General features: G+C 45.1%; 1 protein-coding gene, 1 long non-coding RNA gene and 2 other non-coding genes across 4 annotated transcripts in view; 1 reads left to right on the forward strand and 3 right to left on the reverse strand.

Moving 5' to 3' along the window:
- The window catches only part of PLLP (plasmolipin), a 31,448-nt gene extending 21,833 nt beyond the window's left edge, over positions 1–9,615 (reverse strand). The window contains exon 1 of the mRNA XM_061138576.1: positions 9,350–9,615. Coding sequence (XP_060994559.1) covers positions 9,350–9,484 — 135 coding nt within the window. The 5' untranslated portion in view covers positions 9,485–9,615. The remainder of the gene's footprint in view (positions 1–9,349) is intronic.
- Positions 9,616–9,842: 227 nt separating this feature from the next.
- LOC133054012 (uncharacterized) lies at positions 9,843–27,829 on the reverse strand. The gene is made up of 3 exons (XR_009692367.1): positions 27,745–27,829; positions 21,935–22,002; positions 9,843–10,217 (listed from the first exon to the last, which is right to left on the reverse strand). It is a non-coding gene; the product is annotated as an uncharacterized LOC133054012 (long non-coding RNA).
- TRNAL-CAG (transfer RNA leucine (anticodon CAG)) lies at positions 27,448–27,530 on the forward strand. Its single transcript has one exon. It is a non-coding gene; the product is annotated as a tRNA-Leu (tRNA).
- TRNAL-CAG (transfer RNA leucine (anticodon CAG)) lies at positions 27,748–27,830 on the reverse strand. Its single transcript has one exon. It is a non-coding gene; the product is annotated as a tRNA-Leu (tRNA).
- Between the last annotated feature and the right edge of the window lie 76 nt (positions 27,831–27,906).

Raw genomic sequence — 27,906 nt, forward strand, 5'->3', positions numbered from 1 at the left:
GTATATTTTTTGCCCAAAAAGTGGATGATACTTTATACATTTCTCTGTAATTTTCTTTTTTACATACAACTGTACATTTTGGATTTTCTTTTGAGTCAGTAAATGAAGACTGAACTTAACTGTTTTAATGGTTGGAGTATATGCCACACTCTGTTTGTACTGATAACCTATTCAACTACAGTATTTCCCCAGTTGTGATATTTCAGACTGTCTCTTTTCCATTTAAAATTTGTGCTGCAATAAACAGTCACATATTTAAAAAAAATGGGCCCATCAACATTTACACAGTGCTACATATAAAATGGATAACCAACAAGAACCTACTATATAGCACTGTTATGCCATATCAATGTCATACGGCAGTGGGAGGGGACTTTGGGGGAGAATGGATACATGTGTATGTGTGGCTGAGTCCCTTTGCTGTTCACCTGGAACTATCACAACATTGTTAATTGGCTACACCCCAAACAAAATTAAAAGTTTTAAAAAAACAAAGAATAAAAAAATAAAGTGAAGTGAAAGTCGCTCAGTTGCGTCTGACGCTTTGCGACTCCACGGACTATACAGTCCATGGAATTCTCTAGGCTAGAATACTGGAGTGGGTAGCCTTTCCCTTCTCCAGGGGATCTTCCCAACCCAGGGATCAAACCCAGGTCTACCGCATTGCAGGCGGATTCTTTACCAGCTGAGTCACAAGGGAAGCCCAAAATAAATAAAAAACAAAACAAAAACCAGGCCCATCAATAGAGAAATAGCTAAATGAACTAGGGTCCAACCAGTGACATTCTGGAATAGCCTGAATGGTTAAGAAGGAGGGAGACAGCTTGAAGAGATGCAGGTGCCCTGGGTATAATACAAGCAACTGAACAAAGGATACAGAATTAAGCCATCAGTGTTTTTTTTTAATGCATGGCGAAAAGAAACAGAAACACTCCAATACAGCAGTTCCCTTGGGGAGACAGGCAGGGGATCCAAGGATAATTTTAGTCTTATCTGTAATAAGTTTTTGCTTTTTAAGGAGAACGTGTCCATATATTGGTTATATAATTACAAATTGACTCCAAACATTCAAGAATCCCACAACCACAAGTGGGGCGTGTAGGCGGAGCTAACAATACAGGAACTGGTCTGCTCCATACAGTGGAGCATGGAGGAAGGTGGGGAGGACGCAGCATCAGGAATGCTGCCCTAGGGAGATGGAACCCACAAAATCAAAGCTAAGGAAAACCCTGTGAGTCCCGAACACTGCGATCCCAATATGGCCAACCTCTCTCGCACCTCTCAGACCTCAACAACATTGTCTTAGCAGGCTAAAGAGCTGACTTTCCGGTTCTGTCCTGCCTCCAACCTGGAGAGGAGCTGCCATGCCTTGCGGGGCTGAAGAGAGATCCAGGATTACCAAGAGGAAGAACTTTCTCATACTCCCAGGTGCACAAGGAGGTAGCAGGTATTCTTTAGAGAGACTGGGCTCCCTGTCCTTGGAAGCATACAAGCTCTTGTTGAGGAGACACCCGGGGACCTTTGAGAGCAAGCGTAAGAGCCTTAGATTTCTATGACCCTGTGAATCCTAATAATTTCCCTTCATTCTAACACCCACTGTGCTAAGCCCTCTGCAGGCATCAGCTTCCACCTCCCCCACAATCTCACCATCACCATTTCACAGATAAGGAAAGTGAGCCTTAGGGATATTAGGGAACTTGTCCAAGGTCACAGAGCCAGGATTTGAAATCAAGCTTCTCTGCTTCCTCCAGTCCTCTCACTACTGCCCATGGATCACTGTGATCAAGTGGCAAGTGAAGCTTCCAATCTGTTTGTTCACTTGCTAACTGGGAATTGTGTGTGTGTGTGTGTGTGTTCACTCAGTCATGTCCCATTCTTCATGTTACCCTATGAACTGTAGGCCGCCAGGCCCTTCTGTCCATGGGATTCTCTGGGCAAGAATATTGGAGAGGATTGCCATTTCCTCCTCCAGGGGACCTTCCCAACCCAGGGATTGAACCCACGTCTCCTGCATCTCCGCATTGCAGGTGGATTCTTTACCGCTGAGTCACTGGGGAAGCCCCAAGGATAGGATAGAAGCTTCTAAACACAAATGGCCCTACTGTCATAGACCATTCATAGGGCTTCTATTTCCCAAGCCTTCTGACTGCTGGGCCTTTATATGAGATATTCCAAGGTTTGTCTGCTCTGTACTTCCTTCTTACTACCCCTTTCACATAACTAAACCTTTCAGAGCCCATTTCTATCAGGAGGCCTTCCCTGGTGGCCCTGGCCTCTGATGAGTTTCCCATGCTGAATTTCCTCTTCTTCTCCTCCAAGGCACCCCATTTCCCACCAAAAAACAAAACAAAATCCCAAAAACAAAACAAAAGGAAGCACAGCTAGAGCCAAGCTTTGGATTCTCAGACCTGAGTGCAAATCACAGCTTGGCCACTCTACCCCATGTGTCCTTGTACGAGTCCCTCAACCTCTCTAAGTCTGTTCCTTCATCTGTAAACCCACATGAGGCTTCCCAGGTGGCACCAGTGATAAAGAACCTGACTGCCAATGCAGGAGACATAAAAGACATGGGTTCGATTGCTAGGTCAGGAAGATCTCCTGGAGGAGGAAATCATAACCCACTCCAGTATTCTTGCCTGGAGAATCCCATAGACAGAAGAGCCTGGTGGGCTACAGTTCATAGGGTTGCAAAAGTTAGACACGGCTGAAACAATTTAGCATACATGCATGCAAACCCAAGAGATCACCTTTCTCCCCCGGGCTGGAGGAAGATTAAAAAAAATGAAGAAATGTGCACTTCACTTTATACTTACTCTGTGTAAGTCTCTGGGATCAGCCAAGTTAACCACAGCTTCCACAAAGTTCCTCCACCTACTAGCCAAAGATCTACAGCATCAAAGCTTCCAGGTTTTTAAGACCAAGGGTTATCTCTAGACCAGGCATGCCTGCTTCCTTTTTTATTTTATTTTTCTTTCTTTTGAGATGCTATCTGCATAAATTCATGCTTCCCTTTTTGCCTAGGCTGCTAGGAAACTCCACAAAGAATCAACAGCCTTAAATTTGTGACAGAGTCTAGATTCTTTTCAACTCTCTTTAAGTCAGCCCCTGCCCCATCTCCACTCACACACACACTACCAACTTTAAAAAATATATTACTTTAACTCTTCTGTCATATGTGACTTAATATCATATCCCATCTCATATTATTTCTGGAGCTAGATGGCGTAGGGGAAGTGGCAAGTCAGTGAACACTGAGGTTGGTTCTTCAGGACACATTTAATACTGAGCAAAGAACACATCTCCTTCTCAAGAAGCTGAGGCCTTCCTACCCAGCCCCTCTTCCTCCTCCCACATCTGGAACCCTTCACCAGATCTTGGGAAACATGGATGTCTGATACCTTCCCATGTACTGCCTCCTCCAGGCAGCCCACCTGATCCCTCCATAGGAAGTTCATCCTTTGAGCACCTCCCTCAGAGACCAAGAGTTCCAGAGAGCAGGCATTGGACCTGGGGTCTCCATTGCTCCCACAACAGCACCACACCCAGTGCCCAGCTGAGGAGGAGCCCAGCTGAGTGTGATAACAAAGTGCAGATCAGAAAAGTCAGGCCACTGGGGGCTTCGATCCCAGCTCTAACACTCTATGAGCTCTTGGGCCAAGAACTGACCTCTGAGCCTCAGTTTCCTCACCTGTAAAGTGGAGGAATATACGAAAATATGAAGCTCTTAGCAAAGAGCCTGGAGCCTAGTTGGCATCTGAGTGGTGGGAGCCACACTGGCTGCCCAGCAGACGTGGTGCCTGTTGAGTGGAGCCCCCTTTGTCTCATACCCCATGGAACTGTCCATTGCCAGAGAAACAGCTCAGGAAGCAGCTTCTCCCACAAGCCAATTGGTGAAGTCACGAAAAGGTGCAGGTCTTCAGCACTCCAATGGGAGACTCTCATCGTCCCACCCTGGGCTCCAAAATCACTGCAGGGAGGGTAAAGGAAGGCCATCCCACTCACAGCCCGTCCCTGGAGTCTAAGTGCCAAGCTCCCCCACAGCTCTCTGGGCCAGTCCTACATTCCATGGACATCTCTGTCTACATCTGTGTGCAATGGGAGCCAGATGCTCAGGACTTGGCTGCTAAGCCCACAGGGACCCCCAAATCAAGAGACACTGCCTCCTCCAGCGGAAGCTACTCCAGTTCTTGGAGACAGAGCAGGACCCTCCTCTAGTTCCTGGAGACACAGCAGGACCCTCCTCTAGTTCCCCTTATTCTAAGTCTCATTGTTCAAATGCAAAAGGGGCTGATGCTCAGGTCCTGTCTACCAACAGTGAACCCTGGGGGACCCACTCCACGGCCTCCCCGTCCTCAGCCCAGCTTAGAGGCCCCTGCGGTTCCAACCCCCCTAAGGCTGCGAAAAGAAAACCGTCATCACTTATCTCCCTTGGCTTCTGGCTACCCAGAAACAAGTGCTTCAACTTTGGTGTAGGGGAGCAAAATTTACCATCCCCAAACTCATCTTTCTGGCGTATCAATTTTAAGCTGGTTATTTGCTAAGAAAAGCAGGCAAGGGAAAAGCTGAAAACCAAGGCTCCTTATGCTTTTGTAAGAAATACTTACATTTGTAAGGATGTCTCCCTCACAGTACCAGGGAGAGGAGGTTGACCAAATCTCTAGAAACACATCCATGGAAAAAGCAACTACTTAAATCTGCACCACAACCTTACCCTTGTTTCTTGTGCTTTCCCCAGTCACATCCCATAACTGACCTCACATCCTCAACATCCTCTTTTTCTTTAGCTGAAGATGTGATCTAAGGGGAGGCCTTTGGCCATTTTTTGAGTTTCTCAGTTTTTCTGGGTCTCTCCCATGTGTACATAGCATTAAACCTTGTTTGATTTTTCTCATGTTCATCTCTTTCAGTGGCTCAGACAGTAAAGTGTCTGCCTACAATGCAGGAGGCCTGGGTTTGATCCCTGGGTCAGGAAGATCCCCTGGAGAAGGAAATGGCAACCCACTCCAGTACTCTTGCCTGGAAAATCCCATGGATGAAGGAACCTGGTAGTCCTTGGGGTTGCAAAGAGTCTGACAGGACTAAGCGACTTCACTTTCACTTTCATCTCCTTCATGTCAATTTAACTCTTAGACCAGCCAGAAGAACTCGATGGGTAGAGGAAAACTTCTTAAACTTCTTCCTCCCCTCCACGGGCTAAATCAACCTGCTGGCTACTCTCCCCACGTGTGTATGTGTGTTCAATCACTCAGTCATGTGCGACTATTTGCGACCCTATGGACTGTAGCCCACAGAGCTCCTCTGTCCATGGGATCTCCCAGGCAAGAATACTGGAGTGGGTTGCCATTCCCTTCTCCAGGAGATCTTCCTGACCCAGGGATCAAACCCGGGTCTCCACCATTGCAGGCAGATTCTTTACCATCTGAGTCACCAGGGAAGCCTGCTCTCCACTTCTCTTCCACTTCCCTAGCCCCAAGCCTTGGCCTGCATGGTCACCTGACCTTTTAGTACCCTTCCCCTACTTCTGCCTCAGATATCAGTGAAGTGAAGTGAAAGTCGCTCAGTCGTGTCCAACTCTTTGTGAACCCATGGACTATACAGGCCAGAATACTGAAGTGGGTAGCCTTTTCCTTCTCCAAAGGATCTTTCCAACTCAGGGATTGAACCCAGCAGGTTCTTTACCAGCTAAGCTGCAAGGGAAGCCCAAAGGGCAATGTCAAAAGCCACCTTTCTTCCACAAGCCTTCCTGAACTCAGAACTGATTCTCTGTCTCTTCTGTGCTTCCACACCCTTGGGTCGGGGACTTCCTTCGTACTTGGCAACTGCTCCCTTCACAAGCGGCCAGAAGCCTAGCACTCAGCATCGCTCCAGACAGGCCCTTCCTACCAGCAGATTTAAATTTGGGGGAACCTCTGCTCCTCCCCCTCCCTTCCCAGAGAATCTGCCAGACAACTCAGAGGAGTTTAAAATGCAGATTTCTGGGCTGTAGTGACTGAGATTCCAATTCCACATTTTTTCTTGGGGTGGGGACCAACACCTACAAGCTCCTCCAAGAGAGCCTGAGGGTGAGGTTGGGGACAGGGCTCACAGGAAGAGATCTGAGGAATTCTCAAAGAGATAGCAATAAGGAGTTCACGATCTCAGCCACAGTCAGCTCCCGGTCTTGTGGTCTTGTTTTTGCTGACGGGATAGAGCTTCTCCATCTTTAGGAAAACCACTAGATCATTCAGGTATGACCTAAATCAAATCCCTTACGAAGATACAGTGGAAGTGACAAATAGATTCAAGAGATTAGATCTGATAGAGTGCCTGAAGAACTATGGATGGAGGTTCGTGACATTGTATAGGAGGCAGTGATCAAGACCATCTCCAAGAAAAGGAAATGCAAAAAGGCAAAATGGTTGTCTGATGAGGGCTTCCAAATAGCTGAGAAAAGAAGAGAAACTAAAGGCAAAGGAGAAAAGGAAAGATATACCCATCTGAATGCAGAGTTCCAAAGAATAGCAAGGAGAGATAAGAAAGCCTTCCTCAGTGATCAATGAAAAGAAATAGAGGAAAATAATAGAATGGGAAAGACTAAAGATCTCAACAAGAAAATTAGAGATACCAAGGGAGATTTTCATGCAAAGATGGGCACAATAAAAGACAGAAATTGTATGGACCTAACAGAAGCAGAAGATATTAAGAAGAGGTGGCAAGAATACACAGAAGAACTATACAAAAAGATCTTCATGACCCAGATAACCATGTTGGTGTGATCACTCACCTAGAGCCAAACATCCTGGAGTCCAAAGTTAAGTGGGACTTAGGAAGCATCACTATGAAAAAAACTAGTGGAGGTAATAGAATTCCAGCTGAGCAATTTCAAATCCTAAAAGATGATGTTAAAGTGCTGCACTCAATATGCCAGCAAATTTGGAAAACTCAGCAGTGGCCATAGTACTGGAAAAGGTCAGTGTTCATTCCAATCCCAAAGAAGGGCAATGCCAAAGAATGTTCAAACTACAAATCAATCGCACTCATCGCACACACTTGCACAGTAGTGCTGAAAATTCTCCAAGGGAGGTTTCAACAGTATGTGAACCAAGAACTTCCAGATACTCAAGCTGGATTTAGAAAAGGCAGAGGAACCAGAGATCAAATTGTCAACATCCATTGGATCACAGAAAAAGCAAAAGAATTCCAGAAAAACATCTACTTCAGCTTTACTGACAACGCCAAAGTCTTTGTCTGTGTGGGTTACAACAAACTGTGGAAAATTCTTCAAGAGATGGGAATACCAGACCACCTGGCTGCCTCTTGAGAAATCTGTATCCAGGTCAAGAAGCAACAGTTAGAACCGGGCATGGGACTGCAGACTGGTTCCAAATTGGGAAAGGAGTACATCAAGGCTGTATATTTTCATCCTGCTCATTTAACTTCTATGCAGAGTACATCATGCTAAATGCTGACTGGATGAAGCACAAGCAGGAATCAAGATTTCTGGGAGAAATATCAAGAACCTCAGATATGCAGATGAAACCACCCTTATAGCAGAAAGTGAAGAACTAAAGAACTTCTTGATGAAAGTGAAAGAGGAGAGTGAAAAATTTGGCTTAAAATTCAACATTCAGAAAACAAAGATCATGGCATCTGGTCCCATCACTTCATGGCAAATTGATGGGGAAACAGTGGAAACAGTGACAGACTTTATTTTTGGGGGCTCCAAAATCACTACAGATGGTGACTGCAGCCATGAAACTAAAAGACTCTTGGTCCTTGGAAGCAAAGCTATGACCAACCTAGACAGCATATTAAAAAGCAGAGACATTATTTTGCTGACAAAGGTCCATTTAGTCAACAGTATGGTGTTTCCTGTAGTCATGTATGGATGTGAGAGTTGGACCATAAAGAAAGCTGAGCGCCCAAGAATTGACGCTTTTGAATTGTGGTGTTGGAGAAGACACTTGAGAGTCCCTTGGACTGCAAGGAGATCAAACCAGTCAATCCTAAAGGAAATCAGTCCTGAATATTCATTGGAAAGACTGACGCTGAAGCTGAAAACTCCAATACTTTGGCCACTTGATATGAACAACTGACTCATTTGAAAAGACCCTGATGCTGGGAAAAATTGAAGTCAGGAGGAGAAGGGGATGACAGAGGATGAGATGGTTGGATGGCTTCCAACCATCCAACCTACTCGATGGACCTGAGTTTGAGCAGGCTCGGAGTTGATGACGGACAGGGACGCCTGGGTGCTTCAGTCCATGGGATCGCAAATAGTCGGACACGACAGAGCGACTGAACTGAACTGAAAGAGATAGCACTGGTCTAGGAGGAAGTGTGATCACCTGGGTAAAGAGGGAAGCTTGATCTGGGCCCCTGCCTTCTGTGCTGACCCCTGGCATTCTTGCTAGGACCCAGCAGTGGGACAGCAGGAGGAGCCCTAACAGGAAAATGGATCTTGACCCGCTTCCATCTTCCCGCTAGTCCCCTGAAAACGCAACAAGCCCCTCCCACAGGGCAGCCACCCAGCTCCCAGACTGGCACCAGAGGGTACCGCGGGACGGGGCGGGGGTGGGCGGGAAGCTAACACCTCCACGCCGGAAACTGGTGCAGAAGAGGGTGTGCCCACCTATCCGTCTCGGCAGGGATCTACAGAGGGTATTGGATACAGGATTCCTGCCTCTGCCCTCCCACCAAACCCTCCCCCAACGCTGGGCGTGGTATCTTGGCCCCCAGGGGCCAAACCGGCCCGAAAGCGGCAGGTTACCCAGTGGAAGCTAGATGGGTCGGGCTCCCTCGCAGGGGTCCGTAGGGCCCGCTGAAGAGCCTGTGTTGCCCCCGGATGTGCCCGCTCGATTAGACGAGGCGTGTTCTGGGGTGCTGCCACCGGGAGCAGCTCGGAGCTCGGCAGAGGATCAGCTGAGATTCGACTTTGCCTCAGACTGGGTGCTGGAGGCCTGAGGGCATAGTCCCGGCAAAGCGAGAGCCAGAGTCCGGGAGAAACAGTCGCGCGCAGTGGTTGTGCGTTTGTGACCGCTTCTGTGGATGACCTCTTGGTGACCAGCGGGGACGGAATGATGGGGCGCTAGTGATGGGCACTCTGACATTGGTACACCTTACGTGCAATCTAAGAGACGGCAACTAGGGTGAGAGGGTACCAAGGAGATCTCGGGAGCGTCAGTCCTACAAGCGTCCCCCGAGGAAGGCAAGGCGCACTGGGGCGCATGTGAGCCTAGGTTGGGGGTGTGCGGGGAGCAAAGAAAAAGGGCAGCTCCGGAGTCCCCGACCCCTCCAGGCCCGGCCGGGACCCCCCCTACACCACCACCCTAACCCGGTCCCGGGGCCCAGGCCCCGCGAGCGCGCTCACCAACTGCAGGAGCATGAGCGCACCGAGGCTGGAGCGCACGAAGCCCAAGTCGGGGCTCAGCGTCGACACCGCGGCGCCGCCTCCCTGCGCCGGGCTGCTGGTCCGCGTGTTCACTTTGGACGGGAACTCGGCCATGGCGCCTCCGCTCGCCTCCCGAGGTTGCTCCGGCCGTCGTCGCCGCCCCTCCCGCGGCAGGTGCCGGCTCCTGCGCGGCTCCTCCCCGGGGGGCTCCGGCTGGCGCTGCGGCTCCCAGAGCTACGCGCGGCGTCTGGGCGGGGAGGCTGGAGCCGCCAGGTGCTACGGGAATCCCGGCCCGGCCCTCCTCACGAGACCCGCCCCTTTAACCCTTCGCTCACCGCCGGCCGGTCCAGCTCCGAGCCGCACACGAGGTCGCCAATTCTTTACAGACGCGGAAACTGAGGCTGCGGTCAATGAGATGGTCCCACCAGAACAAGCCTAGACAGCTGCACCTGTCTCTCCCCGGAAAGCCGCCTGCTGGCAATTTCCCCCGCATTCGGGGCGGCTTTGATCGCCCCGCGCCCTCCTCGCCGTTGGCTTCCGAGCCTCGGGATAAACTGCTGGCCGCTTGCAAAACTACCCACATCCCTCCTGGATGTCTCCCTAGCGCTGTGTGCTCTTGGGCGAGCCCCTGCACCTCTCTGATGTCTCCCCTTAAAGCGGGATCGTCATCGCCGTGTCGAGACTCCCAAGGAGTCCCAGATGACCGAGCATCCTTGAGGGGAGGGTCTGGGTGAAATGCGGGAGTGCGTGGAAGGAGGAGATCCTTTTATGACTCAATTGATCTGGTCTTCTCTTCTGAAATGATGGGGCGGTAACTTAGAAGATCGCTGAGCTTCAGTTTCCTCGTCTGTAATACAGGGAGAGGAATGAATCTCACTTCACAGAGCCTCCGGCAGAATAAATGAAATATTGCACGGAAAGTTTTTGCCATTGGGTGCGGGGCGGGGAGTTTGTCAGAAAGCGGGAGATGATGTTGGAGTTACAGTTTCTTTGCTCCACTTGCACCCTGAAACTCACTTGGCGCGCACACACACACACCTCTCAGGCTATAGAGACCTGCACAGACAATTATTTCGTTTATTCATCAACCAGAGATTGTTGAGACCTTACTATATTGTCAGACCCTATCCCACCCAGGCCATGTGAATATAGCAAGCAAAAAAACCACACAAGGCCTTCTCGGATCCCACTTCCTACTGGAGGTGACAAGTATAAACTGGAGAGAAAAAATAACTTCAGATAGTGACAAGTGCTATAGCTAAAAACAAACAAACAAAAACCCAGGAATTCCTTGGCGGTCTAGTGTTTAGGACTTAGGGCTCTTACAGCTGGGATGGGTTCTATCCCTGGTCAGGGAAATCAGATATCACGTGGTGTGGCCCATAAATAAATATATAAGTAAAACAGGAGTGTGACAGAGATGAGGAGGTAACTTTTAGACCGAGTAGTCAAAGACGACCTCTCAGAGATTTCCCTGATGGTCCAGTGGCTCAGACTCCATGCTCCCAGTGCAGGGGGCATGGGTTTGATTTCTGGTCAGGAAGCTAGATCCCACAACTACAGACTCCACAGGCCACAAGGAAGATCGAATATCCCACCTGCTGCAGCTAAGACCTGGCGTACCCAAATGAATAAATAGATATTTTAAAAACAAAAAGAAATCAAAGATAATCTCTCAGAGAAGGTGACACTTGATATTTACTCAACTGGATATTCAACCCCACCCCACCCACTTCCCAATGCACCTGGGACCCTCTTTTCCACCCCATGCAGGCAGTAGATACTCAGGGAATGAGAAATGCTTCTTGGTAACGGCAAAATCGTTACCCAGAGCCCAGCCTCTCTGCAGACTGCTCAAGGCCAAGTGCAGAACAAAGCTGTCGAGCAAACCCTTGATTTTAGGATGACACAGAAAACAGTAAGACAATTGTTTCTGAGGCAGATTCTAAAACAGTAGAGTATTTTTGTTTTGGTTTTGGTTTGGATTCTGTGTTTTTGCTTAGTCCCACTTTCATTCCTTTCAAATGGCAACAAGCAAGACTCAATCACTGTACTGTTTTTTTTTTTTCCTTCGACCTTTTCTTCCAAACCAATTTCACTCGCCTCCGGTCAGAAAAAGTGGGAAGGAACCTGTCCCCAGGCTGGAACGTGACGCCCACCCAGAGCCCCCACTTTTGCCAAGAAAGCCCTGGGTTCTTGGGACAGGGGGACAGAGAGCCAGCTGAGGTTGTAGAGGAGAGGGTCTCTCTGTTCCCAGGGTGAGTTCCCCTCCTGTCCAAACAGGCTGCCTCCACACATCATCTGGAGCACCTGTCTCATCTTTTGCATGCTTAGTTGTGTCCAACTCTTTGCAGCCCCATGGACTGTAACCCCCCAGACTCCTCTGTCCATGGAATTTCTCAGGCAAGAATATTGGAGTGGGTTGCCATTTCCTACTCCAGGGGATCTCCTCAACCCAGGGATAGCACTCACATCTCCTGCGTCTTTTACACTGGCAGGCAGATTCTTTACCATTGAGCCACCAGGGAAGTTCTCCTTAATTCTACAAAGTCTCCCTAATCTGATCAAGCCCCTACTGTGTGCAGGGCCAGTTGTCCATGGGGTGGGGATGGAGCATAATTGGAGAGGCTGTGGGGATTCCAGCACTGAGCAGATGTTTGGTGTGCACTAGGCAGAGACATTACTTTGCCAACAGAGGTCCATCTAGTCAACAGTATGGTTTTTCCAGTAGTCATGTATGGATGTGAGTTGGACCATAAAAAAGGCTGAGTGCCCAAGAATTGATGCTTCTGAACTGTCTTGGAGAAGACTCTTGAGGGTCCCTTGGACTGCAAGGAGACCAAACCAGTCAATCCTAAAGGAAGTCAATCCTGAATATTCACTGGAAGGACTGATGCTGAAGCTGAAGCTCCAATATTTGGCCACCTATTGTGAAGAACTGATTCATTAGAAAAGACCTGGATATTGGCAAAGACTGAAGGCAGGAGAAGGGGACAACAGGGGGGCGAGATGGGTGGATGGCATCACTGACTCAACGGACATGAGTTTGAACAAGCTCCAGGAGATGGTGAAGGACAGGGAAGCCTAGCATGCTGCAATCCATGGGGTCGCAAAGAGTCAGACATGACCGAGCTACTGAACAACAACAGGCAGTGGGAATAGCTGCTGTGAGCCATCCAAGCAGAGACCCTACCCTCAGGGAATGTAATGGGAGAGACAGTCTCGAGATATACAAATCCACAGATATATAGATAATTTGATGATGTTACTACAAGAGAAATCAAGATGCCATGGGAAAGAATAATAGAGATTAATAAATAACTGGGTCAAGGAAAGTGTAAGCACTTAGGCAGAGACTTGAAGAATGCATAAAAATCGGACAGGAAAAGAGCATTCCAGGCTAAGAAAACTACCATAGGTGCAAAGGTCCTGAGGCAGGAAAGACTTTGGTGTCTTTGAGGAGGGACATAAATTTATAAAATGAAGGGATTGGGGAGAGGTGAAGTTCAAGAGGCAGTCAAAAGCCAAGTCAGTGGTGGTGCTCAATTGTGTTCACCTCTTTGCGACCCCCTGACCCCACCAGGCTCCTCTGTCCATGGGATTTCCCAGGTAAGAATACTTTTGCCAAGAAAGCCCTGGCTTCTTGGGACAGGGGGACAGAGAGCCAGCTGAGGTTGTAGAGGAGAGGGTCTCTCTGTTCCCAGGGTGAGTTCCCCTCCTGTCCAAACAGGCTGCCTCCACACATCATCTGGAGCACCTGTCTCATCTTTTGCATGCTTAGTTGTGTCCAACTCTTTGCAGTCCCATGGACTGTAACCCCCCAGACTCCTCTGTCCATGGAATTTCCCAGGCAAGAATATTGGAGTGGGTTGCCATTTCCTTCTCCAGGGTATCTTCCAATGCAGAGATCAAATCTGTGTCTCTTGCGACTTCTGCTTGGCAGGTGGATTATTTACCACCTGGGAAGCCTGGAGCCAGGTCACCTGGGTCCTAAATCCTTGCTAAGAGAGTGTTTGGGCTGTGCCCTGTGGCATTCGGGATCTTAGTTCCCAGAGCAGGGATTGAACCCGTGCCTCATGAAGTGGGTGCACAGAGTCTTAACCACTGTACCATTAGAGTATTCCTGGATTTTATTATTAAAAAACAGACCATTAGAGGGCAGTTACACCATCTGATTTCCAATTTTTTTTCAAAAATTCACAGAAAGATTCCTCTGTCGGGGTGGGGGGGGTGGCGGTCATCCAACAAAATCCAGAAGCCAGCTTTGGGAGGTTGCTGATTAAAATCAGCCAATATTGACTGAACACTTTTCCAGCTGGCCCTGTGCTTGGGGCTGTGGGGGTGGTTAGTTTCGGTTTATTTTTCATTGCACAATTATTTCCTTAGTTTGTTTCACTGCACGTCATACACACATCTCCAAATCTGGACCCTCACCTTTAGTTAATCACTGAGAAGAATTTGGAGTATCCCATCAGATCTTTCTTTTTCTTATTTTTTTTCACTACCATATAATATGTGGAAACATACAGGCTTGCTTTGTGTATAGCTTTAAAAATTTTTTTACCAAGCAATGGGAATAGACTGTATACATTGAAACTTGATATTTTTTTTTTCACTTAACATGTCTTGGAAATTTCTCCACAACAACACACAAAGATTGACTTAATTCTTTTTACATGTCATATAATATTTGATGAATAATCTGCCTGCAATTCGGGAAAACCAGATTTGATCCCTGGTTTGGGAAGATCCCCTGAAGAAAGTAATGGCTATCCACTCTAGTATTCTTGCCTGGAAAATTCCATGGACAGAGGAGCCTGGCAGGCTACAGGCCATGGGGTTGAAAAGAGTCAGATACACCTGAGTGATTAACACAACAATAATATTTGATAGGATGGCTGTTACAGTATCCTTTCCCTTATTGGTAGACAGTTAAGTAGTTTCTAATAGTTCCTCATTACAAGTTATACTGAAACAGGAGGGAAGGGGGCAGAGCATAACCTTTAAAGAATGACATAGCCATTGAGGATATTATGCCCCAGAAGGTGGAAGATTCAACTTTCAGTAGACCCTGACCCTCACTATACTTTGTTTTTGTTGCTCAGTTGCTGAGTCGTGTCTGACTCTTCGACCCCAAGGATTGCACAGTCCTCCCTGTCCTCCACTATCTCCTGGACTTTGCTCAGATTCGTGTGCGTTGAGTCAGTGATGCTATCTAACCATCTCATCCTCAGCTGCCCCCTTCTCCTTTTGCCTTCAATCTTTCCCAGCATTATACACTTGTTATAATGCAATGGCATATGCTAAATGACATACCCACAGGCTCTAGGACAGTCCTGAGGCTAAGCATGTACATATGTGTGTCCGGCTCTTTGCGACCCCATGGACTGCAGCATGCCAGGCCTCCCTGTTCATCACCAGCTCCCGGAATTTACTCAAACTCATGTCCATTGAGTTGGTGATGCCATCAAACCATCTCATCCTCTGTCGTCCTCTTCTCCTCCTGCTTTCAATCTTTCCCAGAATCAGGGTCTTTTCCAATGTGTCAGCTCTTCGCATCAGGTGGCCAAAGTATTGGAGTTTTAGCTTCAACGTCAGTCCTTCCAATGAATATTCAGGACTGATTTCCTTTAGGATTGACTGGTTGGATCTCCTTGCAGTCCAAGGGACTCTCAAGAGTCTACTCCAGCACCACAGTTCAAAAGCATCAATTCTTCGGCACTCAGCTTTCTTTATAGTCCAACTCTCACATCCATATATGACTACTGGAAAAAACCATAGCCTGAACTACACGGACCTTTGTGTGCAAAGTAATGTCTCTGCTTTTTAATATGCCGCCTAGGTTGGTCATAACTTTTCTTCCAAGGAGTAAATGTCTTTTAATATCATGGCTGCAGTCACCATCTACAGTGATTTTGGAGCCCCCCCAAAATAAAGTCTGTCACTGTTTGCATTGTTTCTCCATCTGTTTGCCATGATGTGATGGGCCTGGATGCCATGATCTTCGTTTTCTGAATGTTGAGCTTTAAGCCATCTTTTTCACTCTCCTCTCTCACTTTCATCAAGAGGCTCTTTAGTTCTTCACTTTCTGCCATAAGGGTTGTATCATCTGCGTATCTGAGGTTATTGCTATTTCTCCCAGCAGGCTTGAATCCAGTTTGTGTTTCATCCAGCTGGCATTTAGCATGATGTACTCTCATAGAAGTTAAATAAGCAGGGTGAAAATATACAGCCTTGACATACTCCTTTCCTAATTTGGAACCAATCCTCTGTCCCATGTCCAGTTCTAACTGTTGTTTCTTGACCTGCATACAGATTTCTCAGGAGGCAGGTAAGGTGGTCTGGTAGTCCCATCTTTTGAAGAATTTTTCACAGTTTATTGTGATCCACACAGTCAAAGGCTTTGGTGTGGTCAGTAAAGCAGAAATAGATGTTTTTCTGGAATTCTCTTGCTTTTTCGATGACCCAGCAGATGTTGGCAATTTGATCTCTGGTTCCTCTGCCTTTTCTAAAACCAGCTTGAACATCTGGAAGTTCTTGGTTCACATATTGTTAAAGCCTGGCTTGGAGAATTTTGAGCATTACTTTACTATCGTGTGAAATGAGTGCAATTGTGCGGTAGTTTGAGCATTCTTTGGCATTGCCTTTCTTAGGGATTGGAATGAAAACTGACCTTTTCCAGTCCTGTGGCCACTGCTGAGTTTTCCAAATTTGCTGGCATGTTGAGTGCAGCACTTTCACAGCATCATCTTTTAGGACTTGAAATAGCTCAACTGGAATTCCATCACCTCCACTAGCTTTGTTCATAGTGATGCTTTCTAAGGCCCACTTGACTTCACATTCCAAGCTGTCTGGCTCTAGGTGAGTGATCACACCATCGTGATTATCTGGGTTGTGAAGATCTTTTTTGTACAGTTCTTCTGTGTATTCTTGTCACATCTTCTTAATATCTTCTGCTGTTATGTCCATACCATTTCTGTCCTTTATGGAGCCCATCTTTGCATGAAAAGTTCCCTTGGTATCTCTAATTTTCTTGAAGAGATCTCTAGTCTTTCCCATTCTATTGTTTTTCTCTATTTCTTTGCACTGATCACTGAGGAAGGCTTTCTTATCTCTCCTTGCTATTCTTTGGAACTCTGCATTCAGATGGTTATATCTTTCCTTTTCTCCTTTGCTTTTTGCTTCTCTTCTTTTCACAGCTATTTGTAATGCCTCCTCAGACAGCCATTTTGCCTTTTTGAATTTCTTTTTCTTGGGGATGGTCTTGATCCCTGTCACCTAAACAATGTCACGAACTTCCATCCATAGTTCATCAGTCACTCTGTCAGACCTAGTCCCTTAAATCTATTTCTCACTTCCACTGTATAATCATAAGAGATTTGATTTAGGTCATACCTGAATGGTCTAGTGGTTTTCCCTACTTTCTTCAATTTAAGTCTGAGTTTGGCAATAACGAGTTCATGATCTGAGCCACATTCAGCTCACAGTCTTATTTTTACTGACTGTATAGAGCTTCTCCATCTCTGGCTGCAAAGAATATAATCAATCTGATTTTGGTGTTGACCATCTGGTGATGTCCATGTGTAGAGTGTTCTCTTGTGTTGTTGGAAGAGGGAAGCCCGAGGCTAAGCATAAAAGGGCAAAAAGTGGGCAGTGGCTCAAATCCTGGAAATCCCCGCCCCCTTCTCCAAAATAGTTGGAATAACCCTCCCACTTATTGGCGTATGAAATTACCCAGCCCATAAAACTAACCACCTCATATTTTGGGGCTGCTATCCCCTTTCAAGACACCACATTCTCTTTATGAAATATGTATGTCTGTAAATAAATCCGCTTCTTACCTATCACTGCTTCTTGCTGAATTCCTTCTGTGCTGCGACATAAAGAACCTGAGCTTCATTAAGTCCTGAAACTAGGTTTATGATCCCAATTAAAAGATAACAGTTCTGAGTCCTGGCCTGTGTGTTCAAGTTCCAATCTGAGGAGTTTTCTTTCTTTAAAAGTGTTTTCATTTAGTTTTGGCTGCTCTGGGTCTTTGTTGCTGTGTGGACTTTAGTTGCAGAGAGTGGAGGCTACCCTCTAGTTGTGACATGTGGGCTTCTCATCGCAGTGGCCTTTCTTGTTGCAGAACAGAGGCTCTAGACATTCAGGCTTCAGCAGTTGTGGTGCATGGGCTTAGTTGGCCTTCAACATGTGGCATCTTCCTAGGCCAGGGATCAAACCCTTGTCCCCTGCATTGGCAGGTGAATTCTCAACCACTGGGCCACCAGGGAAGTCCCTGATCTGGCTGGGTTTGAATCCCATCTGAGTTATGTAGTTTCAATATTATTTAAGCCTCTTATTTACATTTTTGCACACATATGAATCCAGTCTTCAAAACAGAACAACTGGATTGAGGGTATTTGTGGTTTTTTAAAATAGATACTGCCAAATTGCTCCAAAAGTCCCTATTAGTTAACACCCACATTAAGAGTAGGTGAACTTAACTATTTGCCCATTCCATGCCTGAAAAGGGGCTTCCCTGATGGCTCAATGGTAAAGAATCTGCCTGACAATGCAGGAGATGCAAGAGACCCAGGTTTGATCCCTGGGTTGGGAAGATCCCCTGGAGAAGGAAATGGCAACCCACACCAGTGTTCTTGCCTGAGAAATCCCATGGCCAGAGGAGCCTATAGTCCATGGGGTTGCAAAGAGTCGGATGTGATTCAGCAGGCAGGTGGCTGAAAAGTGAAAGTTGCTCGGTCATATCCAACTCTTTGCAACCCCACCCCATGGACTGAATTCTCCAGGCCAGAATTCTGGAGTAGGTAGCCATTCTATTCTCCAGGGGATCTACCCAACCCAGCAGTCGAACCCAGGTCTCCCTCATTGCAGGTGGATTATTTACCACCAGAGTCCCATGGCTAATTGTTGTTTAATTGCTAAGTCATGTATGACTCTTTTGGGACCCCATGGACTGTAGCCTGCCTGGCTCCTCAGTCAATGGAATTTCCCAAGCAAGAATACTAGAGTGGGTTGCCTTTCCTTTTCCAGGAGATCTTCCTGACCCAGGGATTAAACCTGTGTCTCCTTCATTGCAGGTGGATTCTTTACTGCTGAGCTACCTGGGAAGCCCACATGGCTATGTGTGGTAAGCTTTTTTTTTTTTTAAGGAGAAGTCTCTTTGTTTCCATGTGTATTTTCTAATATTTAGCTGGTTGTGACAAGTATTGGCCATTCATATTTCCTTTTCTGTGAACTTAAGGTTTGATTCATTTGCCTTCTGTGTAGTAAAGAATTGAAAATTAGGCCAAAGAGTGGTCTGGCCATTTTTCCTCAGTTTCTGAGAAGTAATCTCCCTTGAAATGTCATGCCTCTGTAGAGTAGGGTCTGCTCACACCAGATAGTCTAACAGTGTGGTTTGGGGTGGAGGCACAGGCTGTCTGTTCAAGCAGCTCCACCTGGAGGAGTTGGAAACTGAGCTCGATGATGTGAGCCGTCAACCTGTAGCTGGGTGATGAAATCCCCATAAAGGCTGTGGCTCCCCAGGTGGTAGGTGAGTTTACCTAATTGGCAGTACTCCATATGGACCATCACACATCAGTGCTGGGTAAGGAATGCCTGAAGTGCATGACTCCTTGGGGAGAGGACAATGGATGTTCCACTTTTGGAAGTCAAAAGTCACCCTTTTAAAATGTACATGATTCAGTGATTTTAGTGTATTCACTGTCATGAACTATCATAACCACTAATTCCAGAACATCTCCATCACCCCACCTCTGATTGTAATCTGTGTACTTTAGCTGTAACAAACTGTAACAATGAATATAAGAGCTTGCAGTACAGTCTGTGAGGCCTTGTAGCTAATGAACTATTGAATCACCTGAGGGTGGTTTGGAGTACCCCCTGAACCTTGCAGAAGTGACAACAGTCTTGGGGAGTTCTGTGCTCCCTCCAACATTGCAACCTGGTTTGTAGATTTTTTTTTTTTAGGAGCTCCTTTTATATTTTGGATCCCCCCTCCCCACGGTCACTTTTCTATGTTGCTATTGAAGCCCCAGGCTGAGCAGCTGAGTCTGTCCCCTGTGGAAAGATACTCCAACATAAATATAATGGTAGGAACAAGGAAGAGCTGAATCCTGCTTGGATGAAAGATAGAGACCACATATTTCTCATTCATGAGGTCAAGAAGACCTTCCAAACTACACATTTGCAGAAAGGCTTCTTGGTGATGCCACCCCATAATAGGTGGTGTCGACCTTCCCAGAGGCTCCTGTGCTGGATTCCGTCTTGGCTAAGACATGTGTACCCCAAACAGGGGAGGACACTAAGTTATACCAAATATAGAGTCTGTTGCTGCTGCTGTTTAGTCGCTAAGTCATGTCCAACTCTGCAACCCCCATGGACTGTAGCCCGCCAGTCTCCTCTTTCCTGGGATTATCCAGCCGGAATACTGGAGTGAGTTGCCATTTCCTTCTCCAGGGTATCTTCCTGACCCAGGGATTGAACCCATTCTCCTGAAGCTCCTGCATTGGCAGGCAGATGGAAGGGTGGAGTCTTCACCACTGGTACACCAAGAAAGTTCCTCACCACCAAAATTAAAATCTAGAACATTTTGATTACTCCAAGAAGGTCCTTCATGACCTCCACTCTGGCTCCAGGCAACCACTGATCTATTTTCTGTCATTGTTGCCTTGCTTTTCCCAGAAAGTCGTATAAATGGAGTCTTATATGACATAGTTGTGGCAAGCTGAACAATGCCCACTCTACCAAGATGTTCCCTCTTAATCCCTGGAACCTGGGAATGTTACCTCTTCTAGCAATAGGGATTCTGCAGGTGTGATTAAGGACTTTAAAATGAGATTATTCAGGATTATGTATTTGTGCTGTGCTGTGCTATGCTCAGTCATGTCCGACTCTTTACAACCCCATGGACTGTAGCCCACCAGGCTCTTCTGTCCATGGAATTTTCCAGGCAGGCATACTGGAGTGGTTTGCCATTTCCTTCTCCAGCAGATCTTCCCAACCCGGGGATCAAGCCCAAGTCTCTTGTGTCTCTTGAGTAAGCCAGATTCCTTACCTGTTGAGCTATTACATTTAGAATGGATAAACAATAAGGTCTTGCTGCATAGCACAGGGAACTATATTCAATATCCTGTGAGAAACCATAATGGAAAAGAATATATAAATATGTATCAGTATTTATGTGCATAACTGAGTCACAGTGCTATACAGCAGAGATTGGCACACTACTGTGAACCAACTATGCATCAATAAATAAAATTATTTTTAAAATCATGGAAGCAACCCAAGTGTCTATGGACAGATGCATGGATAAATGTAAATACATGTAAAAAGCAAAATGTAGTATAGATGCACAATGGAATATTATTCAGCCTTTAAAAGGAAGGAATTTCTGACACATGCTATGAATACACTTTGAAGTTTGTTGTTGTTTAGTCACTTATTCATGTCCACTGACTCTTTGCAACCCCATAGACTATAGCCCGCCAGGCTCCTCTGTCTGTGGGATTTCCCATTCAAGAGTACTGGGGTGGGTTGCCATTTCCTTCTCCAGGGGCTCTTCCTGACCCAGGGATTGAACCCATGTTTCCTGCAGTGCAGACAGATTCTTCACCACTGAGTCACCTAGGAAGAACCAAACCTTGAAGACATTATCATAAATGAAACGGGTCAGTCACAAAAGGAGAAATATTACATGATTCTACTTATATGAGCTATCTAGAATAGTCAAATTAATAAAGACAGAAAATAGAATGGTGGTTGGGAGAGGAGGGAATGGAAAGTTATTGTTTGATGGGTATAGAGTCTCAGCTTTGCAAGATGAGAAGAGTACTGAAGTTGGATGGTGGTGAAGTTTGTTTAGTGTAAGTATGTACACACACACACATACATGTACATATCTGTCACAATCAGCAATGCTAAAGTGAATTTGCTCATAGATGCAGAACTGGCTTCTACCAAGGGTGGAATCAATTTCATTTTATAGATAAGATTTGTTTGCAAATTTATCAACTAAATTTTAAACAATTAAAACTGTATGATGAATGGATAAAGAAGTTGTGGTACATATGTACAAAGGAATATTACTCAGCCATAAAAAGAACACATTTGAGTCAGTTCTAATGAGGTAGATGAAATGAGAGCCTATTATACAGAGTGAAGTCAGAAAGAAAAAAACCCACATATATAAGGAATCTAGAAAGGTGGCACTGATGAACCTATTTGCAGGGCAGCAATGGAGACACAGACGTAGAAAACAGACTTGTGGACACAGTGGAAGAAGGAGAAGGTGGGATGAATTGAGAGAGTAGCATGGAAACACATACATTATCATATGTAAAATTGATAGCTGGTGGTAAGTTACAAACCTGGTGCTCTATGACAACAGAGAAGGGTGGTATGGGGTGGGAATTGGGAGGGAGATTCAAAAGAAAGGGGACATATGTATACCTATGGCTGATGCATGTTGATGTATGGCAGAAACCAACACAATATTATAAAGCAATGATCCTCCAATTAAAATAAATCAATTTTAAAAATTAAAAAACAAGCCACACTCACTCTCTGCAATGGCCCCAACTGTCTGTGGAGTGTGCCTCTCTCTGTATCTGGATAAATCCACTTCTTACCTAAAAAAAAAAAAAAAAAAGAAAAAAATTAAAAAATAAGAAGTCACAGAGGAGCACACGCAAAAAACCTGAATACATGTGACTCCCCCCAAAATATACCTTATTTAACCCAATATATTAAAACTATTATTATTTGAACATGTAGCCAAAAGATTTCTCTGGTGGGCCAATGGCTATGCTCCCTTGGGGCCCAGGTTCTAATCTGTGGTCAGAGATCCTACAAGTTGTCAGACTCAGGAAAAAAAGAGAGAAAAAAAACACCTCAAAAGCCGTGTAATCAATATAAACATTTTTATTGAGAAACTTTGCATTCCTTTTTTTGCATTAAGATGACAACACATCCCAAGTGCTCTGTAGCTACATGTGATTAGTGGCTTCTGTAATAGATAGAACAGCTGTAGACACCACCTAATATTCCTCTGACAGCACATCCAGGAATCTTTTTGTCTTTTTCAAATTCTTCTCCAATTTTCCTAACAGTTAAAACTTTTTTCTTTTAATTAATTAATTTTTATGTTTTGACTGCTGGGTGTTCGTTGCTGGATGGGCTTTCTCTAGTTGCAGAGACTGGGGGCTACTCTCTAGTTTTGGTGAGTGGACTTCTCATTGTAATGGCTTCTCTTATAGCAGAGCACAGGCTCTAGGTGTTTGGGCTTCAGTAGTTTAGGCAGGAGGGCTCCATGGTTGCAATTCCTTGGCTCTAGAGCACAGGCTCAATAACTGTGGTGCCTGGGCTTTGCTGCTCCAAGGTCTGTGGGATCTTCTTGGATCAGGGATCGAATGGGTGTCTCCTGCATTGGCAGGAGGATTCTTTTCCACTGAGCCACGAGGAAAGTCCTCCTGACAGTTTTTTTAATTAAAAAAGAATTACCCAAATAATCCATGTTCAAAATATAAATATCACATGCAGGTAACCAATGAGAAAAAATATCACAACAAATGCTACCACCCAGGGATAATTACAGGTCCTGATGTTTCTATGGCCTCTGAGACTTTAATAGAAACATTTTATTATGCACATATATTTTAAATAAATAATCTTTGTAATAAAACTGAGTTCCCCTGAAATCAAGTTCCTCAGCCAAGTTGATGAGTGATCACTCTATTTAACACCTGTGACCATCAAGATAGAGGCGTATCAAAGAAAAGGAGGAATTGAAACTGTAGAACCCTGTGGGCCCCTCCCCAGATGCAAGGGCCTTTCTTTGCCCCCCGCATTTCTCTCTTTTCTCCCGCTTGTTTCTTGTTTGTAGGAAAAAGGTTTCAGCCTCCAAGACCTTCTCTGATTCAAACACTAATTAGAGTGAGGGAATGCAGAAAGAAACCACAGCACAGCCTCGGGGTGCGCTGTTGGCTCCTCCTGGTGGGGATGTAACAACCTGACACACATCTCTGAGTTCTATGGGAACTAAGAGCCCAACACAGGTGGAGGATGGTAATTTCAAGCTGAGCACCACTGGCTGGCTGGAACCAGAATGCTAATGACTGAGGTTCTTAGAACACCACCTGTCTCCTCACCACCAACCAATCAGAGGAAGGTTACACACCCTGCAGCCCTCCCTACCCTTCATGTGTCTGTATAAACTTCTTCCCTGGATCCCTTTCAGGAGTTTGGACCTTCTGAGCATGACCTGCCTCTTCTCCTTGCATGGCCCTTGCCATCAATCTTTCCCTGCTCCAAACTGACCTTCAGGTGTGTTTGGCCTCGCTGTGCTCTGGGCACCCACACTTGCTTTAGGTGACAAAAAGAGGTTAGACAGGAGGGTCAGGGGCACAGAAGGCATCCTGAAGACAGAAGCAGACAGTGGAGTGATGTGAAGGTATAAGCCAAAGAATGTGGGTGGAAAAGGAAAGGAAATGGATATTTTTTACAGCAGGGGTCTCCAGCCTGTGGGAGCTAATACCTGACAATCTGAGGTGGAGCTGATGTAATAATAATAGAAATAAAGTGCACAGTAAATGTAATATGCTTGAATCATTATGAAACCATCCTCCACCCCTGGTCGGTAGAAAATTTTTCTTGCATGAAACCGGTCCCTGGTGCCAAAAAGGTTGGGGACCACTGCTCTAGAGCCACCAGAAGAGGCACAGTTTTGACCTCTAGAACCATGAGATAATAAATGATGTGGTTTTAAGCCACTAAATTAGTGGCAGTTTGTTACAGCAGCAATAAGAAACTAATATGGGGACTGTCGAATGCCCTCACCAGCTTTCCTGCCAGTGACTGTCCAGCCTTGTCTTGAATGCCTCCTGTGATGGGGATGTCACTGTCTACACAGGTGGCTTATTTTCTTTTCAGCAAGCTATTTCTTTTGTGGAAAACTTCCTCTGTGGTAACTACCCACCCATTGCACGTCCATATCAAGCCTCAGTTCTTGGAGCAGGTATCAACAGGCACAATTCCAATCCCTTAAACACATCAGGCTTTTGTAAACAGATAAATGGGCTCTTCTCCAAGTTTAACATTCTCTAGCTTTTCCTTCATTCAGTTTATTAAAAAGGTATAAAAGCCAACTTTCTCTTTCTTGATGAGGCTTCACCTAATCCTGTGCGGAATGGAATCCCATTTCCCATGGCTTCAATCCATTGAGGAGTCCATGCAAATTCCATAATACTCTGTTCCAAAAAGAATCCTCCAAACCTCCTCTCACTTCCTCCCAGGGGCCCAACAATAGTCTAGACCCATTCAGGTAATTTTAGTCATTAAAAATAATGTCAAAACTTAGTCACAGCGTTGGCAAGTGACTAGAATTCAATAATATAGTTTCATTTCCATTGTTATTTATTTTTAAAGTTATTTCCTGTTGATGGCAAGATAAACTAATTTTCCATTTCTGTGTAGGCTACAAAGTTTCCTTTAAAACATGTAAGTAATAAAAAGTCTCCAGAAAGCAGGAATAGAAGGAACATACCTCAACATAATAAAAGTTATACGTGACAAACCCACAGCAAACATTATCCTCAATGGTGAAAAATTGAAAGCATTTCCCCTAAAGTCAGGAACAAGATAAGGGTGCCCACTCTCACCACTACTATTCAACATAGTTTTGGAAGTTTTGGCCACAGCAATTAGAGCAGAAAAAGAAATAAAAGGAATCCAGATAGGAAAAGAATAAGTAAAACTCTCACTGTTTGCAGATGACATGATCCTCTGCATAGAAAACCCTAAAGACTCTATCAGAAAATTACTATAGCTAATCAATGAATATAGTAAAGTTGCAGGATATAAAATTAACACACAGAAATCCCTTGCATTCCTATACACTAACAATGAGAAAACAGAAAGAGAAATTAAGGAAACAATACCATTCACCATTGCAACAAAAAGAATAAAATACTTAGGAGTATATCTACCTAGAGAAACAAAAGACCTATACATAGAAAACTATAAACCACTGATGAAAGAAATCAAAGAGAAAAAAAAAAAGAAATCAAAGAGGACACAAATAGATGGAGAAATATACCGTGTTCATGGATTGGAAGAATCAATATTGTGAAAATGAGTATACTACCCAAAGCAATCTATATATTCAATGCAATCCCTATCAAGCTACCAATGGTATTTTTCACATTACTAGAACAAATAATTTCACAATTTGTATGGAAATACAAAAAACCTCGAATAGCCAAAACAATCTTGAGAAAGAAGAATGGAACTGGAGGAATCAACCTGCCTGACTTCAGACTCTACTACAAAGCCACAGTCATCAAGACAGTATGGTACTGGCACAAAGACAGAAATATAGATCAATGGAACAAAATAGAAAGCCCAGAGATAAATCCATGTACGTATGGACACCTTATCTTCGACAAAGGAGGCAAGAATACACAATGGAAAAAAGACAACCTCTTTAACAAGTGGTGCTGGGAAAACTGGTCAACCACTTGTAAAAGAATGAAACTGGAACACTTTCTAACACCATACACAAAAATAAACTCAAAATGGATTAAAGGTCTGAATGTAAAACCAGAAACTATAAAACTCCTAGAGGAGAACATAGGCAAAACACTCTCTGACATAAATCACAGCAAGATCCTCTATGACCCACCTCCCAGAATATTGGAAATAAAAGCAAAAATAAACAAATGGGACCTAATGAAACTTAAAAGCTTTTGCACAACAAAGGAAACTATAAGCAAGGTGAAAAGACAGCCTTCAGAATGGGAGAAAATAATAGCAAATGAAGGAACAGACAAAAGATTAATCTCAAAAATATACAAGCAACTCCTGCAGCTCAATTCCAGAAAAATAAATGACCCAATAAAAAAAATGGGCCAAAGAACTAAACAGACATTTCTCCAAAGGAGACATACAGATGGCTAACAAACACATGAAAAGATGCTCAACATCACTCATTATCAGAGAAACACAAATCAAAACCACAATGAGGTACTGCTACACGCCAGTCAGAATGGCTGCTATCCAAAAGTCTACAAGCAGTAAATGCTGGAGAGGGTGTGGAGAAAAGGGAACCCTCTTACACTGTTGGTGAGAATGCAAACTAGCACAGCCACTATGGAGAACAGTGTGGAGATTCCTTAAAAAACTGGAAATAGAACTGCCATATGACCCGGCAATCCCACTCCTGGGCATACACACTGAGGAAACCAGATCTGAAAGAGACATGTGTATCCCAATGTTCATCGCAGCACTGTTTATAAAAGCCAGGACATAGAAGCAACCTAAATGCCCATCAGCAGATGAATGGATAAGGAAGCTATGGTACATATACACAATGGAATATCACTCAGCCATTAAAAAGAATACATTTGAATCAGCTCTAATGAGATGGATGAAACTGGAGCCCATTATACAGAGTGAAATAAGCCAGAAAAGTAAACACCAATACAGTATACTAACACAAACATATGGAATTTTAAAAGATGGTAACAATAACCCTATATACAGGACAGAAAAAGAGACACAGATGTATAGAACAGACTTTTGGACTCTGTGGGAGAAGGCGAGGGTGGGATGATCTGAGAGAATAGCATTGAAACATGTATATTATCAAGTGTGAAACAGATTGCCAGCCCAGCCTTGGACATGGATGCATGTCCAAGTGCTCAGGGCTGGTGCACTGGGAAGACCCAAAGGGATGGGATGGGGAGGGACGTGGGAGGGGGCATCAGGATGGGGAACACATGTAAATCCATGGCTGATTCATATCAATGTATGGCAAAAACCACTACAATATTGTAATTAGCCTCCAACTAATAAAAATAAATGAAAAAAAATAAAACATGTAAGCAGTAAAAAAGACTGAACTAATTTAAGGGTAACGATAAGTCTTGGCAGTATGGTGGTTATTGATTGTGGATGACGAGGTCCTGTGTGGCTGGATCTCGAGCTGTGAAAGACCTCAGAATTATCTGAATAATACCCAAGCCACGTCGCACCAACAGTAACTTAAATAGAATTCCACGAACACCCTTCCACAGGAAGTCAGGATGGCCGAGCGGTCTAAGGCGCTGCGTTCAGGTCGCAGTCTCCCCTGGAGGCGTGGGTTCGAATCCCACTTCTGACAGTGTCCCAGGTTTTTTGCCTTCTCACTTCAAATGACTGAAGAATGGCTCATTGTGGTTTCAGAGGACTCTTTTTACATTTCAAAGTAAGTCAACAGGAAATAACATGTCATAAGTAAAAAATACTTGTTTTGTAAAAAGATTAATATCCACAGGGCATAGTATCTATATTTCAAACATCGCCATTCGTGAAAAACGAAAAAAAAAAAAACTTACGTTTGTCAGAAGTGGGATTCGAACCCACGCCTCCAGGGGAGACTGCGACCTGAACGCAGCGCCTTAGACCGCTCGGCCATCCTGACTACCGATAGGGGTTCTTTGCAAGCGATCCCCTTCGAAATAGTTCCAGTGTGCGCATGCGTGGCGAACGTCAGGAGC

The sequence above is a fragment of the Dama dama genome, chromosome 4 (genome assembly GCF_033118175.1).
Source record: "Dama dama isolate Ldn47 chromosome 4, ASM3311817v1, whole genome shotgun sequence".
Taxonomy (NCBI): domain Eukaryota; kingdom Metazoa; phylum Chordata; class Mammalia; order Artiodactyla; family Cervidae; genus Dama; species Dama dama.